Source organism: Zootoca vivipara, chromosome 3 (genome assembly GCF_965207765.1).
Source record: "Zootoca vivipara chromosome 3, rZooViv2.hap1.1, whole genome shotgun sequence".
Taxonomy (NCBI): Eukaryota; Metazoa; Chordata; class Lepidosauria; order Squamata; family Lacertidae; genus Zootoca; species Zootoca vivipara.
Genome location: NC_142586.1, coordinates 88,166,069 through 88,183,985, shown reverse-complemented (window position 1 = coordinate 88,183,985; position 17,917 = coordinate 88,166,069). Strand labels below are relative to the sequence as shown.

Sequence of the window (17,917 nt, the reverse complement as noted above, 5' to 3'; positions counted from 1 at the left end):
TTCTCCAGTCCTACTCTCCATGCTCCCTTTCTGCTGCCTTCCTGGTTTCTTCAGGCCATGTAATGGTTCCCAGTGCCATGAGGTCACATCTCTATAGTGACCCTTGACAGCACCCACTCTTTACAAATCTAGAGCTCACCTCATATAGCGCAAACCATAGTTGGCTTGCAGTGAAGGCAACATTTAGGTTGAATTTCTAAGTTCTTTAAGAACTATGTATGTGAGAATATGCGTGAGTACAGTCTTAAGTATATGCCTGCAGTTTCACAGTGGAACAGCAGGTGTGTCTTCTGGAAACCAAAGCAGAATTCCTACATTAACAAATGGTCCTACATTTATCATAGGCTCTCCAAAGCAGTCACAATAAAACTAGTCAGTACTTAGCAAACCATACAGAAGCAGATCCAAAATAGGAGATGTTGTATGTAGACAAGGCCAAATAATTCGGCGTGGGGTGGGGGGGGGACACTACTGTAAGAAGTTACAGTAGTGCTGTAGCATTCCTAATTGTAGGTTTGCTCTGTGTGTTGTTCTCACTTAAAATTGTAACTTCGGTCTGACAGTCTGAGCCCACAAATGGGATACTTCCCTGCTCTCCTCCCATCAATTACATTTCATGTTTAAATATTTAATGTCAAATATACAAAAACAACAACAAAGTTTATTAATTCAGTGACCAAAATACAGTTTTATATATTGAAATGTGTGCATTAGATAGACTACTATAAATGAACTCAGCCTCGGAGACAAGATTATAGTCAAGCACAAGTATATTGCTTATCTCATTCTCCATATATATATGTAAATTTCTGCTATATATGCTGTGTATAATCCCTTTGCTTTCAATGAGAATTTTCTATTTAACTTTAATGTACTTTGAAGGTCTTTGCTTTGCTGTGCTTAAGTCAAAACATCAAAATGTAATTGCCAAATTATAGTAGTCAAACACTAGTAGCATATAATCCAGCCTCTGATAAATACAAGACTAGCATTAAATGTCAAATCTCTCTTTTGAATAAGATGAGTTGCTTGCTCTTTTTTTTTTTTTTACATTTCCAGATTAGCTATCAACTGCATGGAATTGGAAGTTCAAGTACTTTTAATAGTAAGGCGGTCTCAAAAACATTCATTTCTGCATTTATTATGCAAAGCCTGGGAAAGAAGTAACATTCACCACCCCCTGCCACATGCATGTGAAGAAAACACTTCCACATATACATACTGGGGGAAGGACATCCCCCCCTAGCCCTTCATGCTGCTCCAGGAACATCTTGGGTAGAAGCCTTTTGGAGGGGGGATACATGTGACTGCTTTATGAAAGGGGGTCCTTAAAAGTCTCCATGTGCAAGTAGAGGTACTCAGGCTCATCAAGACTCCAGCCATAGTATTTTACTTCCTACTAATAGGAAAGGGAAAAATTCAAAATAGAAACATTCTACATGGATTCCCCCATATCATGGAATATGTCACCTTTGGTGGAATAGAACCATCAGCACTTTTCTAACACTGGAAGTATATCAATGACCAGATCAGAAATTCTGAATTACTTATAAAATAACAGAACTATAATATAGTAGAGTCAAAATATGAGGTTCTGTTCCCCCCCCCCTCATTGGTATAAAAGACTGTAAATCATTAATAATGCTAATTATAATGCTAATTATTGTAGTGGTTGTCTATGCACATATTTCCAACAGGAGTAGCTGAGTTTCAACAGTGATTTCCATACAAGTCACAGCTCATCACCTGACTTATTCTTGCCACATTATTAGGTGCTTCTGATATATATTTATCTCATTTATTAATTTGAGATAAAGAGCCAGAAGAATCCATGGCATGCTGAACATGTCAGCTCTGAAAACCCCTGCAGGCCATGAGGACATTGGTACTTCGGCTTTGGTTTGATGCTATAAAACTGAGTTACTGCCAATTTAACGCATAAGGCTGTACAAGTGAAAGAGTCTATGTTGTGCAACAATGGACATACATTAAAAGTGCTGTCATAATGATGAGCTATTACAGACTAAGGTGTGAACCAAGATCCTTCAGATCTCACATATTCTATGAACTCAGAAGGTGGCCTCAGGCAAGCCACTCCCTTTCAACCTCAGTTCCCATTGGCAATATAGAGATAATACTACCAACTCATGTTATGTAGTTATCATGTTGTGTAGCTAAGATAAAGTACATTAAGCATTTTGAACACACTACAGCACTATATAAACACCATTATAATCATTTAAATAATAGCTTAAATAATAGCTTAAATAATAGCTTAAATTACTCCCTATGATATGCATGTGACTTACTAAGAAATTAAAATAGTATTAGGACTGCAGCCTTAGTAGCTTTCATTCCAACCCTAGAAATAATGCTGATACCTTCCTTTAAGGAAAAAAATTGTTTTAAAATTATCCGATACCACACTTCTAGCATTTATTTCACTGCTGTATTACTTCTTCTAATCCTCTGCATCCTTGTCCTAAGTTACCTCTTCCAGGGTCACCACCGACAACGGATGCTGTTATACAAAAGGAGGACAACATGCTTTGCATTCTCAAATCTTTCCAGCTGGCAGGCTCCAGTTGCTACAAGGAAAGGATCTCCTTATTCTGTCACTTAAGTGTAACTAGCGTTCAGTGGAGACTAAAATTGCTCATGTATGCATGGAGTACACTCAAATAAACAAAGTGGCTCAATACCAACATTGTTATGTATTTCCAGGATTTATAAAGATTGGTCCTCAAGGATTACAAAATAGTACTGTAAATTATAAATGAATGAAGGTGTTCTGTAAGGATATTTTTGCATCCAGAGTATTTTAAAAATACTTTTATGTGTTATCCTTTGCTATACTACTCTTTGCATATACATCTTTAAGCATGTTATAAATACATGATAGCATTTCCAGGAAAACATTTTTCCCACCTTCAGTTTTGGAAACTATTACAAAGCGGCTACAACAGAAAAAAAAGATGGGTCTGCAGGGCCACTCCATTACTTTTGAGAGACCAGTTCCATTAGGCTCCTCCCTCCCTCAACTGTCAATTAGCAGCAGCCATTCCATCAGGCTGTAGCAGAAAGATGGGAAGAAGTGTTAATCCTGCTCTGCTAGGAGATCAGTTCCAGCAGGCTCTTTCTGACCCATTTCCATTTAAGCTGGTCATCCTAATAACTTTGCAGTCAAGACTGCTCCCCTCCCTCTCCATCCTCTTTTCCTTTTGTGTTATGTTGTTTAGATTGTGAGTCTGTGGGCAGGGCTGCCTTGTAATCTTATGCAAGCCACGGGGAGCCACTTTCCCCTGAAAACACCAAAAATGCTTCAAATACATAAAATAATCACCCTCCTGATCAAACACAATAAGAAGATTGAACAAAATCCACCTCAAGCCCATGTGAATGACTTCAAAATAATATTTCCTACTGAACTGCTACAAATATGAGTGAGCTGCTGCAGCTCTCACAAATACTATTCACACCCATCAATGTAACTGTAAATTTAGGTGAAAGAAAGCAACGAAAATTCAGATGCTCAGCATGATTCCGCAAATAATTCTTGTCCCAAAGAACTATCACCAAGAAATTAATATAAAAAAGCTGAAGACAAGTCATGAGAGCAAAAGCTATAGCCCATATTCCCTACATTACATTTCCTGTTTCCCATAAGCCCTACAGGAACTCACTATCCTACAATTTACCTTCAAATACTCTTTGTTAATATATGTACTTGCTTGCCTGCTTTCTTTCTCTCTCTGTAAATTATATAACCATACACTTCAAACAAACTGAGTATCTGAAATGAAATGAATATTTTCCTTCTGCAGTTGAAAAGTTTTATGTGAGAATAAAGTAAATTTAAAGACTAAGGCACATGTACTGAAGTATTAAAATCTTCATGATAGTATTTTATCTTTTGACAGTGTACAGTGTAAGTTCCTAATGAGTGTACTAATTTAAAAATCTGAAGTTACTTTGAGAATCATGAAACATTCATTTGTCAAAGAACTCTCACTGAGAGACTGAAAGACGTACGTTCAATGTGATGGAGCCTCACTGTCATATTCACACTGCTAAGTTTATCCTGTTTCACACAGATACTAATCTATTGATTTAAACCTGTTTGGTACAGCATTAAAAAAAACATTTTACACAAGAGAAACTGCCAAACTTCATTTATACAACCAGGTTAACAATTTCAATCTAGTTTTCTTTTTAAAGGCATCTAGTCAGGGATTATGACCTAATATCAAACTGCAACTGTTCTAAACTGTGCCAGAAACAATACAGAAATGTCTAGTATTCTAATTATTTCAATGATGCTTACTCCCAAGTAAGTGGGTATAAAACTGCAATGTTAAGTAACACTTAGGCTACAATCCTTTACCCACAGAGATCAGTGAGACTTACCATTAAATAAACTGTTCAAGTTTGGACTGTTAGTGCCTAAGCTGCCTTAACTATCTGTACACCAAAAATGAAGAAAAAAAGAACAACCTGCTATGCTTATTTTGATTTAGGGCACACAATGGCTTTCTTTCAGGGATTTTATTATAAAGATCCTGGTTATTTGATTTAACTAGCTTAAACCAAACTGGTTTAAAAAGTTTTCTAAAAATGTTTCAGTCCTCTTGTACTATTTTGGTCAAACATTTTTAAAAATGCATGTTTATTTACAGTATGACTTTGACATTTGAAGGTCATACAATAACTGTTCTCATGTGACTTCATCTCTTGTGCTCTGACTACTGTATATTTAGAAGGAAATAACTAACCAGCCTTGTCATGATGCCAGCATTGTTCAGTCACCAATTATCATTTGACTTTCATTAAAAATCCTGAAGTATTACAATACTGTGTTTAGAATGAGAAAAGCACATTTGCCTGCCTACCAACTTTACATTTTTACAATGTGTTTTACACAGGTCAACAGTAGCTGAGGATACATCTGACCCTTTTGTACTCCCACTTCCCCAATTTTTGCAGCTATTGCAAATATTTCAGGTAACCAACATACAATTTCACTATCTTTTAACTAAGTAAACTTCTACATATATATGAGTAAATCATATGGTGTTCCACTGTCACTCATTCTACAGATGTAAACTTCAAGTGCAGAGCCTTAAAAGGCCCATCATCAAGACCAGTCCCTAGATTTGCACCTGAGATTCCAGATGTAAAATTATGGTTATTCACCAGTTTTGTATTGTAAAATGCAAACACAAAATGACTTAGTAGCTATAAACTCTAGCTATAAACACATGCAATCTTAAAATAAATCATACCAAAATACTAAAAGTGGACAGGAATGTCATGTTTGATCAAACTTACCCCATTCTAGATACTCCAGAATATTCTTCTCTCTCCTCAGGGGTGAATTATTACATTCATCATAAAGGCAGATGAGTATATCCAGCAGCGTTTCCACACTAAAGCATTGCCCATTTGTCTGAGTTGGTCCATCCAAAATAAACTGTTCCAACTGTCTCAAGCGTACCTCTCCAGACATGATTGCTTCAGTTCTTAATGGGCCTCTCCTCAATTATTATTATTGGTTATTTTCAAAAAATCTAACACATCAGAATGTTTTACAGTTGATAAAAAGTGTTTTGAAAAGTCAGTGCATCTTCAGGGATGGTGCTGAAGGTACAATGCATCTCAAGAATTCCCACTCCATGTTCTCTGTCTTGGTCAGCTGTTTCCACACACACTCTCTCTCACACACACAATATATATATATACAGGATATTGGAGAAAAATAATTACCCTAAAATCTCTTTTAATACATTTAAAAAGAGAAAATATATATTTTATACATTTAAATAATATTAAAAAGAAACCCAAGACTGAATCCACTCTTCTCTCATATGGATGCGATTTTATTCTCTCTTTTAAAGGTCTCCTTCATTCAAAATTCAGATCATGCAACGTAATCCCGAAACGAATCCTTACTGCATCATTAAAGTGTAAAACCCCCATCCAATTTGCACCGGTGATTCACTTTTCAAGGCAAGAGCAGCAGAGGGAGATGGGGAGAGGGGAGGCCCCCGGCGAAAAACAAAATGCACAGGCTTGGGAAGGTCTAGCGCTGGAGAATATCCGCTGCTGCTGCTGCCGCCTCCACCGCCGCCGCCGCCACCTCCACCACCACGGCTTCCACCTCCACCACCTCCACCTCCACCACCCTTTGGAAAATGCATCAGTGGCAATTCTTCAGAGAGCGGGGGGTGGGGAGAAGAGGAGGAGCAGCAGCAGAAGGGCAGGAAAAGTCCCCGGGAACGGAGCCTTCTTCTTCTTCTTCTTCCCCTCAGGGTCGGGCTCCCTCTCTCTTCCGTCGCACCAGCTCCTCTCTCCGGCTACCCGAACAAGAAAGGTGAAGCCTTCATTTCCTCAGGCCGCCGCTCCTTCTTCCCGCGGGTGCATTGGAGTGGGGAGGGGGAAATGCCGGCCAAAGGGAGGCTGAGCGAATAATCCCTAGCAAATCCTTTCCATGTCGCTGCTCCTTGTTTTTGTCTTGCGGGTGGCGGAGGCGGAACAGGGTGACTAAGGGGGGCTCCTTCACACACACAGCCGGCTTCCCCCCACCCACCCACCCTGCCGCTGTTTTTCCAATCCGAGTGCCGCGTTTAAGGCATCTTCTCAGGGCGACGTGCTGGTGCTGCAGCTTCCCGGCCTCCTTCTCCTCGCAATTGCCCGCCCGCAGCCGCCGGTTTCCTTTTCCTCCTCTCGGCCTCCGCTTCTCCCCCGCCCCGCGGCTGCTCCTGACGCCCTCACGCACAAACTGCCGCCGCCGCCACTGAAGTCTCGGGATCCAACATGGCGGCCTCCCCCCCCTTTTTTTTTTCCCTCTCTCGCTCCCCAGCAACTGAGTGAGCAGAGCAGCGGAGAGGACAAGCCGCGGCTGTTGGGAACGAGCGAGAGCGAGGGGATAGAAGGGAGGGAAAGAGGGAGAGACGAGCTGGCTTCGGAATGGCCGTGCCTAGGAGGGATGCTGCTGCTGCTGCTGCTGCCGCCGCCGCTTCTCTCGCAGCACGGAATGCAGGGATACAGGCGGACTGAGGGGAGGGGACGGCAAGCGCGGAAACGCCCTGCGGGCTGCTGCAGGACCAGGTTGCTAAGCAGAGCTGGGAGATTCTCTTGCTGCCTCTTGGTCACCTCGCGAAACTGGCCCCCTGCTTTTTCTCTCTCTCTCTCTCACACACACCCTTAGGGCTATGAACCCCCATGCCTAGTTTGCATTGTATGCTCTCCCCCCCTCTTATAAAGAGCATCCTCCCGGGTTGGGGGCTCTCTCTGTCCCAGAGTATTTAATAGCCCCCTTTTTATTACTTAAAAACGAAAAGGAAAATCTTAGTTTGTTGTTTTTTTTTTGGAAAAAGGCACTTGGGTGAGGAGAGCACTCATTATTTCAGAACTACAGCTATTGACTTTTTTAAAATAAATCAGTTGAAAACGAGAATAAAAAAACCCTAGGGTGGCCTTGATCCGCCTACATTAAAGGTGTTGTTGTTTAGTCGTGTCCGATTCTTCGTGACCCCATGGACCACAGCACGCCAGGCACTCCTGTCTTCCACTGCCTCCCGCAGTTTCGTCAAACTCGGGAGAAAGTCCCACTGAATTCAGTGGGGCTTTCTGAGTAGACATATCTAGCATTGTGCTGTTAATGTTCAGAAGGTTTCTTTCACACGAGTGTTGTCTACACAACCTTATTTTCCTTATTGCCTTATTTTCAAAGTGCCCACAGAGGATCACCACTCAAAATGCAGGGTTGACAAAGTAACTGCCCCATCACACTGATTTGGCACTTCCACCACACACACACTGAAGCTTTTGTTGTAGGTCCTTCCAGCACTTTCCATTTTTAGGTAGTCCTCTTTCTATTGTATGTGTATTTTGTCCCCTGCTTGCCCACTTTCACCCTTACATTTCTTTCTAGATCCTGGTGTCTCTTCATCCCCTGTGTCCGCTGAATATGCGTGGGTGGGAGGGATGAAGCTGCCCCCCCAGTCAAGTAGATAAATAAAAATACTTAACTAACTGACCAATCGCATCACAGACAGCTTGGTTCTGCCCCGCCCCCAATATAAACCCTGCCCTCTCCAACATACGTAAATCCTGGCTACTCCCATGTGCATAGGCACACGGTCTGCAAACAGTAGTATGGTGGGGACATCATGTTTTAATATACAGGGAGACAAAGGTGTATTTGCAAAGGCCAACATTTCTAAACAACTTTGTAATAACTTGCACTTTTAGAATTGCTATAATTTCACAACTTCTTGCTGAAACACATTTTTCCATATTTTCTCATCCAGGGCAATAGACTGTCTTTAAAGTCAAAGCTGCTGTTTGAGAAAAAGGCAGGCTTTGTAATAGAAATTGTCTGCAACTTAAATATAAAAAGGGCTAATGGATTTCCATTATGCTAGCATGTCATGCCAAGGTACACAAAGGTATAAATAAAATCAATACATATTAAGCCCATAAAACTTAGTGTTTTATTCCAGATGTCTTGCATGATCATATCACCCCATCTTAAAGCACCATCCCATTTCAAAAGCTCCAAGAAAATAATGAACTAACAAATCTAAGTTGTGGGAGATAACATTGGCATGGAAGATTATTTCTACACCCAGTGGAGTTTTGCTTTCCTGCAAAGTTTAATTTTTTAAAAAAATGTTATAAAGATTTATGTTGCTTTAAAATGTTTTGGAGGATTTATGAAAAGATAGTACAAAAGAGGAATGATGTATTTTTAAAAAATGAGGAATGGTAAGTAGATATTAATAGCACAATTGGAGGCATGTCTACGCAGAACCAAGTTCCATTGAGCTCAATGTGATTTACTCCCAGAGGGTTTCAGCTTAATTCTTGGAAGTATGGGTTTAAAAATATTTTTTTCCTGACTCAAGCTTTGCATATTTGTGCAGGGAAAGAAAGAAATGGTTGATGCTCTAAATTTATCTAATGGTATGCATTAATTAAGCACTGATGCTCTGTTTAAGCCCTAATCTTCAAACAGATTCATTTCAGTAGACATTCTCAGTGACAGTCATATAATTTAGCCCCTATTTTGCAAATCCCACACATCCCATTAACATTTACTTGAAAGTCCAAAGAACGTGGTCCCACTATTATTATTATTATTTTTTGTTGTTGTTGCAGCTTATTATTTTACATGAGCTGGATCACAACTGATTTTATTATGAGACTCAGCATCCAGTCATATAAACAGCAATAGTCTGAATCTCTTGACTATACTTACTACTTCTAAAGACCATTTCCCAGCTTTTTTTCCACTTCATAAGCATGAGATATCACATTGTTTAGAATGCAACAGTGTAATCTAAAGCAGGGCTGTTCTCAACTCTAGTTAAAGTAATTGTAGTTGATTAACCATGTGAGTTTTACAGCACAATCCTAACTATGTCTACTGAGATGTCCTACTGAATTAAATGGTGCTTACTCCCAGGTAAGTAGGGTTACGATTGCAGCATTTAGTCAATAACTATTGACTGTGCCACTGACCGCAGAGCTTAGCAAAGCTGCAGGACTACCAGTGCTCCACTGCCCTGCCAGCCAGGCATGCCAGCTGATAAAGAAACTATGGGATAACCAGCCTCATACAACCAACTTGCTTAAGTCTACCTGAGAAACAAAATAAAAAACATTTCTTCCAGTAGCACCTTAGAGACCAACTAAGTTTGTCATTGGTATGAACTGTCGTGTGCATGCACACTTCTTCAGATACACTGAAACAGAAGTCTCCAGACCCTTATATATAGTGTGAGGGAGAAGTTCAACTCTCACAGGCTATTCTTGAATTCCTATACTGCACCAATAATTTAGGAACTTACACTGCTTTGGAACTAAACTCAGTTTTACTGCCTGTGCAACTTTTTCTGAATGCTGTATGGAAAATCACATGAATCTGACCTTTGGGGAGTTTGTATGTAAACTATTTTTAACTTACCAAATGTGTGGCCTTTTTCTGTGCTAGAGGGGAACTTTGCAAGAAACTTAGAAGGGCATATTTTAAAAGTAACAGCCTATATTTCCATGTTTTTTTGCATTGCTGCATATTTTGTGATCACACATTTATTTTACATCCTGTGTAAAGATTTGTTATTTTGGCCCCCTTTGGACAATGGCTTTGGACAAGTCATTATCACATAGCCACAGTTCCTTGGTGCATAAAAATGGAATAAACATCTACTTCACAGGTTTATTGTGTGGTTGAAAAGACTAAAAATCAGAAAGCAATGTACAACCAAGGGAGTCGGCTCCTGGAGGCTGAGGCATTGGGGGGGGGCTGGGTTTTTTAGGGGGTCAGCCCCCCCCCTCAATGTTCAAAGGGTCCTGCACATGACATTCTGACTTTGTGTGATGTCATGTCCCTCGATCCTCCAGAGAAGGTAGCGCCTCTGCTAACCACAAACTGCAAAAGAACACAGTTACGCTTGCGGGTTTGTCTGTCATGATTAACTGTTACTGAGTAAGGAAAATAAAATGGTAACAATGTATTTGTTGGGACAAACCACGATTAGAGCTTTTGATGTAGAGCTCTCTTAAATCTGAAGTTTTACTCTGAAGTCACACCAATCAACTGGTTTGCCAACAATGCAAATATCTTCTGTACGACACAGAAGATAAAAGGTGTGTCGTGTGACTTAAAATATCTGTTAAGAATAGCAGGTTTATGTATGTAGATAGCTATCTCAGCTGTGCAGCTGTAGTTAAGTATCGGTCTATCCATTACATTTGTATATCATATGATATATGTAAATGAATATGTGCTTGTATCATAGCTATTTATGGACATATGCACAGATAGTATGGCAATGTATGCATAGATAGGCATGATATAAGCACATATTAATGCAGAGAATTTAAATATAGTTAAAAGTGCTATGCTGAAAAATACATGCCATCTGTTTTCAATCAAAGCATCCTATTTTAGATGAACAGTGGGATCCTGAGTCTGGATTCTTGGATTCCATCTCTGTTTCCGCAAGGGAGTTTCTGCGCCGTGTGTGTGCCCCATGCAACCCCCCCCCTATTTGCACAGAATTATAGAAAAGCTAAGAGGAGCACTAAGCATAGAGGCGGTCTGGCAAATGATAATATGGAAATTGATTGTAAATGTTCCGTATTTCCATTTTAATACAAGCAGAGAAAACTTGCATGCTGGTAGACTTTAGTCAACAGAAGCAAGATAAATCTCTTGTTGCGTTGGAGTTTGGACATTTTCCAGAGATGGCAGGAAAGGAAGCATGCCACCCCCAGCATATTTCTGTTTGAAGCGGGGGGAAGATATGTGTGCTCTTTCCCCACATTGGGGGAAGAGTCATATTTTGCTTTCAAATATGACTCGCAAGTGTGAAGATGGCAAAAGAGACTGAATCCAAAGACATTTGAAGGGGCACTAAGTGTGTTTGACGATTTGGTGTCACTAAACCCACCGAACTGACAAAGGTCATCAGACTTAGACCGAGAGTTAACACTTATTTATTCACAGTAATGATAAATACTGGACCCAAGTAGGAATGAATTCCTTCGGGATCTCTGCAGACTCCCGAAGGAACAGAATTTCTAACATGGAGAACACAGAAACCCAAAGATACTTGTTGCACAGTAGTATTAAAATGGAATCAAATTTTGGAACACAGATAAGTAACTTAAAGTTACATTACAATGGCTACTCTTAAACAAAACAACAGACAATAGAGAATTCTGCCTGCACACCTTGAACAATTTCACCACTGGTCCATCCAGTGTTCTATTCTCACTAAGTTTTGGGAGACTGTATAAATATGACTATATGGGGAAACTTAAAAAATTCAGAGGAAAATAGTCTTCTGAATTATATACTATTAAATGGAAGTTGACAACTGAACAATGAAAATGGACTCTAGCTATGAACTCTGCAGCCAAGAGACTGGTACCTTTGAACTGGAAGAACAAAATTATGGCCCTCTTTAATCAATGGATTGAAGACATGACACAACATATGAACAGATTGCTCATAGACACAGACTTTGTTTGGGTAAATATATTGATATTTGGAATGTGTTTAGTAGGTTATTAATAATAATATATGTATAGGCAGTGCTTTTTTCTAAAAAATGTTTAGGAGTGCTCTCATTTTCCTGCTCATATTGAAATACTGCCCCTCAATGAGGCCAAACTTAGATTCACAAAATGTTTAGGGGTATGCATACTCCTGCGTCCCCCCCAGAAAAAAGCACTGTATATAAGCATATACAGTCAAACTTTGGTGCTCTAATGGCTCCGTTTTCGAACATTTCGGTTCCCAAACACCAGAAACCCAGAAGTAAATGCTCCAGTTTTCAAACATTCCTCGGAACTCGAATGTCCAACGCAGCTTCCACTTGAGTGCAAGAAGCTCTTGCAAACCAATCAGAAGCCACGCCTCAGTTGTCGAGTGTTTCAGAAGTCGAATGGTCTTCCAGAACAGATTATGTTTGACTGTAGAAGAACCATATATTGCACTTTTTTCTCCTCTTTTTCTTTTTCTTTCCTTTATTTTGTACAACTGAAAAAGAAAAAAATAAATATGAATATATTAATCAACACTGCATTTTTTAAAAAACAAAACACCAGTATCCTATTGCACTAGTCTCCTTATTCATTTCCTGAACCTTTTAAACCTAAAACCAAAATTTAGCAAGATGTAGGCACAAGCGTATGTGCTGAGGATAATTCAGTGGGACTTTTGAGGAAACACGTATAGGATCAGGATGCACGGTAACCAAAACAGCAATTCTGCACATAGAAAACAATACATAAATGCATCTTGACAACTGGGGTTGGGGATGCAGAGTCCTGCAATAAGCAGTAGAGGAGCAAGTAGTATCTCGGGGCCACCTCCTCCACTTTCCCTAGTCTAGAATCTAATAGCAAGCAGCCATACAGAAAAGTGCCTGTAAAAAGCACCTGTGTGAGAACCCATAGGGAATAAGGGAGGGGAAGTACAAAGGCAAGGGAAAATGGCTTTCTTGCACTGTTTCCTTTTGGCCATGGCTGTTTAATTCACTGTTTACCAAATGTAAAACTTCATATAAGATAGGCTGGTGGCTCTCTGACTTTTCATAGCCAGAGAATCCTCTCTACATCCACTTGCATGCTGAAGAACCCCTGTGCATTGCAAATAATTCCAGGGCATTTTCTAGAAAGCACAGACTGCTTATGAAGATGAGGCTTTTCTGCCTCATCATTGCATCCTTGCAAACTGGGAGTGTGCCTTAGAACACACCCAGCACTGCCCCAGAGCGGTGCATTGCACAAGAAGATCAGGAGTGGTGAGTGAGCAGGGAGGTTTTTCTGCTTTTACGGATTTTCTCTCTGAGAAACACCTGGTGAATCCCTAGAACAGTTTGGTTACCATTGGGATAGGCCATTGTTTTCCATTTATGTTAGTAGGAGTGTTTAATGTAGATATTATATACTAAATTTATATCCCATCCTTCCCCTTAAAGGAGACCAGGATAGCAAACAGCAGGTGATAAAACAATAAAAACTTACTTTAATTTTTTTTTAATCCAGTACAGATGCAGACTGGGAAAGAGTTCAACTTAAAAGGCTTCAACTTAAGAGGCACTGAAAAGACGGCAAAGGTGATGCCTGTCTAAGATACAAAAAGAGGGAATTCCAAAGGGGAGGAGCCACAGCACTGATTCATCCATTGTACACAATAGACCTCCTGATAAGGTGTTATCTGCAGGAGGTCCTCACCCACAGGTTACTAATTCAGTATATAATGGGTATGCCAATTGTTCAGGTATGCTGGTCCCAGGCTACACCCAAACCAGTACCTTGAACTTAGCCTAGCAGCTAATTGGCAGCCAGTACAATTCTTCCAAGAGCAGCTGACCTAAGACAACTTTGTTGCTTGACATGAAGGGAAATACTGTATGGTGTACTCTGTGATTGGCAGCCTCTTCCACTGTTCTTGGGGGCAGCAGCCTAGGTCAGGGTTCGCAGGGCAGGCCATGTGGCATAAATCACCCTGTCTTCCACTACCTTGCTGCTGCTGCCCACCCAGCAGCACTGGCTGCCTGAGGCAGCCACTTCACTCTGCCTATTGGTAGGGTCGGCCCTGAGCCTAGCTAATCCAGAGGCTTCATACAGCATGAGAGACACAGAGGCTGATGTTGCATACTTCACACACACATTTGTGCCTGAAGTGAGTGCTGAGATTTGAGAACCACTTTGTTCAAGGTAGCTCCCCAGGCTAGGTCCCAGCCTCCACAAATTTTTTTTGGTTCAAATACTGTGCAGCACCCTGGCAACATCAGACAGAGAGAGCAGTTTGCTGTTATTATAAATCAATGTATGATTAAATGTCTGCATATTCCAAACCACAGTCTTCCTAACATCCTCATTGTTCCAAGTTTGATGAGAATCCAGATGCCAAGGAAATTTTCCAAAAAAACAAAATGAAAAAGGTGGAGCGGGGAGTAAGATTTGGCTCTGCGTATTGAAACCTGCAAGGAATCTAATACAGTTCCTCAACATTTTCTTTGAGGACATTTTCCATCCCTCTGCTTAATGGATCATATTTACTTTTTCCATTTTGTTCATAGTTGCTGCTATGACTATTTTCATAGTCAAGATTAGATGCAGGAGTTCTGTTTTCTCCCTTACCCTCCAACTAATCTCATAATCCTCGCCCAAGTTGTCGACAGAAGCCAAGATGTAACATGTAATTTGAATACTAATTCCTGCTCTTTCTTTGCACTTTTCCTTGTGCATTTATTAGATTAGCTAAAAAATCCTGATGGCTGTTTTTAGCAACACTGGAAAACGGGGAACTGTGAGAGCACCAAGGGCTGGCTTAGACGACGGAAAATGAAACCTTTTATCTCCACGTGTGGGTTTGAGTCTGGTCTAGGTCAGTAATAAGTCAGAAGCTACCACAATCCGACATCTGGGTGGTGATACATGTGGAAAGAGCCTGTCACAAAGAAAACTCCAGCCAAATGACAGACTGCCATTAAGCTGACGTCTTTGCTATAATTCATTTAAATAATCGAAGGCAGCCATTCCTAAGCAGGGTGCCAAGAGCTAGTACTGCTAGTGTGCTTTGAGAAATAAGTTAAGTGAAATGAGGAAAAGTTCCTGGGATTCCATAGAATCATAGAATCATAGAGTTGGAAGAGACCACAAGGGCCATCCAGTCCAACTCCCTGCCGAGCAGGAAACACCATCAAAGCATTCTTGACATATGCCTGTCAAGCCTCTGCTTAAAGACCTCCAAAGAAGGAGACTCCATAGTGCACACTCCAGAGTGCACACCCTCAACAGAGGCTCCCCATTGCCTCTCTGCAATGATTCACAGCTTTGGCCTTGTTTCCTGAAACTGCAGGTATGTAATTTCATTGTGAGTCTTGGGCAGGTGTGAATGGAGCATTCTACCACTTTTTATGTACAGAGGCAGCAGAATTATCCAGCCTCTCAGTGTGAGTCAGTACTAATTAGGATATACACCCAGGACAATGAGTCCGCATTTGTGGGGACACTTGGCTAAGATGTCTTCAATCTCTCTCTCTTTCTCCCTCTCTCATTCTCAATGGAATCCAGTCAGGGCCGGCCCCAAGGCAAGGCTGGGTGGCGCAATACGCCAGGGCGCCGGGCTGCCAGGGGGGCGCCGGGCTGCTGTGCCTGCGGCAGCCGCGCTGCACACCAAACAGCCGCGTTGGGAAATGGGGTGGGGTGGGGCGCCGGAGGGATCTTCGCACCACGGCTTAAGTCGGCCCTGAATCCAGTGATTGAAGCACATAGCTATATTGAGGCAGTACCGGTGAAGTAAGCTCGGGCCTATGAATGTCAGGCTGCTGCGAAGGAATCAAAAAGACTCAGAGAAGTGGAGAATATAAACATCCTTAATAAGTACAGCATCTTAGTAAGACAAAGAGAGAGAAAAACTAGGATTTTAGTGAGACAAAGGCAAAATGGCTTTATAGCTCATAGTCTTGAATTCTATATACCTGGGGAGCAATACCTGTGGTCTATACCCACTCACATCACCGGGTGTTGACATTTTGTGACCCTAACAATTCTGCGCCCGGGACAACTGCTCCTGTGTCCGTCCCGTCCCCCCAATGCTACGCCACTGCCTCCAGACAGGACATCTCTTAAGGGGCATTTGAAAATTACAAGAACCTTCTGACTGCACTAGACATCTAGTTAGGCAGAACTTGGAAAGTGTCTGCTGTATGCAATATGCAAAGAGTTGAGAATGGCTGGTGCCATGCTCCATGCTGCATTGTAAACACAGACTGGCCAGAAGTGACTCAGCATGGCAGGTGGCAGTCCAACACACTGCCTCACCTACAGCAAGATAAAGGGGAGCTTCGGTTGGCAGAGGAGATAGAGGGTGATATTGGAAGTTCTTAAGAAATACAAATGGGATATCCTTGCCTTGATGAGCACATTCTGTTAGCAATAGGTCCTTGCCTTGCTCAAAGGGCATGGACTTCACATGAAAGGCAAAAGCGTTATTTGATTTCATAACAGTAAGTAATGCTTCCCAGCTGATAATAATTTATTCCCAGTGGGAATTATTTGCTGAATTAAGGGTGTTGTTTGCATTAGATGTGGTGCTGGATTCTGGAATTAGTTGGGTGCTGTAAATCATATGAGCTGGGTATTATCAATGACTCTCACACGTTATCACTTCCTCAGTCCACCACTGTGATATTATTATGAATCAAGCAATAATAATAATAATCATATAGTCATGGGGCAAGTGCAGAATTCCAGCTGAACTGAGCTACCTGGTTACAGGATATGGCAGAACCCTAAGCAGGAATGGGTTGCTCTCTGTAAAGGTTCCTGTGGAGGGTTCCAATGTTGAGCTTGGTGTCTAAACTCTGGCTAAAAGTGGCAAGGACCCTCTGTCACTCCTCTGAAGTAAGAGGTAGTGCCGGAGCCCAGGGCACTTTTCAAATTTCCCATCCCAGCCTTCTCACGCAGTCACCACTTTTGCTAAAGAAGCAACTTTCCTCACCAACCACTGCTTGAGTTAAATCTCATTCACCTTCGTATTGATTCCATATTGGATTTCCATATACCTGAAGGAGCATCTCCACCCCCATCATTCAGCCTGGACACTGAGGTCCAGCTCCGAGGGCCTTCTGGCAGTTCCCTCACTGTGAGGTTACAGGGAACCAGGCAGAGGGCCTTCTCGGTAGTGGCGCCCGCCCTGTGGAATGCCCTCCCACCAGATGTCAAGGAAATAAACAACTATCTGACTTTAGAAGACTTCTGAAGGCAGCCCTGTTTGGGGAATTTTAATGTCTAATGTTTTATTGTGTTTTTAATATTTTGTTGGGGTATAAATAAATTATTCTTATTCTATGTTATTGTATGTTTTCTTTCACCACTGGACTTTTCCCTAGAGAACAAGCCAAGACTTCATTGGACTGAAAAGAGAAGAGAAGAGAAGAGAAGAGAAGAGAAGAGAAGAGAAGAGAAAAGAAGAGAAAAGAAAAGAAAAGAAAAGAACCACTTACACCAATAATCAGACTATCCAGAATTCTGGTATGCAAGATTGGGATGAGGAACCCATGCTTCCCCGCACAATTGCTGGACTACAGCTTCTGATCATTGGTCAGGCTGGGTGTGGGGAGCAAAGCTCCTCTGTAAATTAAATTAAATTAAAATATTTGTATATGTGCTAAAATATACAAATTTGTATATATGTGCTAAAATAAATTTCAACTAATATGATATGTGACCTCCCTAACATTGTATTATTTCTTTTTACCTTTTTCTAAAGTGTTCTAAAAGGGCAGCTGCAAGAGACAGAGAAAGGCACACCAGGAGAGGGAGGGATAAGCTTCAAGCTGAATCCTCACATTTTATGCTCGAGTTGGACAGAAGTCCTTTCTTCTTG

The 17,917-nt window shown here is 41.2% G+C and overlaps 1 protein-coding gene across 5 annotated transcripts in view; it reads right to left on the bottom strand.

Moving 5' to 3' along the window:
• Window positions 1–6,864, bottom strand: part of CDC42BPA (CDC42 binding protein kinase alpha) — a 163,508-nt gene extending 156,644 nt beyond the window's left edge. For 4 of the 5 annotated variants that reach the window (XM_088666624.1, XM_035111467.3, XM_035111468.3 and 1 more), the window contains exon 1: window positions 5,329–6,864. In XM_088666624.1, the coding sequence (XP_088522750.1) occupies window positions 5,329–5,506 (178 nt within the window). In that variant the 5' untranslated portion in view covers window positions 5,507–6,864. The remainder of the gene's footprint in view (window positions 1–5,328) is intronic. The other variant, XM_088666626.1, reaches the window with a different exon arrangement.
• Window positions 6,865–17,917: the final 11,053 nt, after the last annotated feature.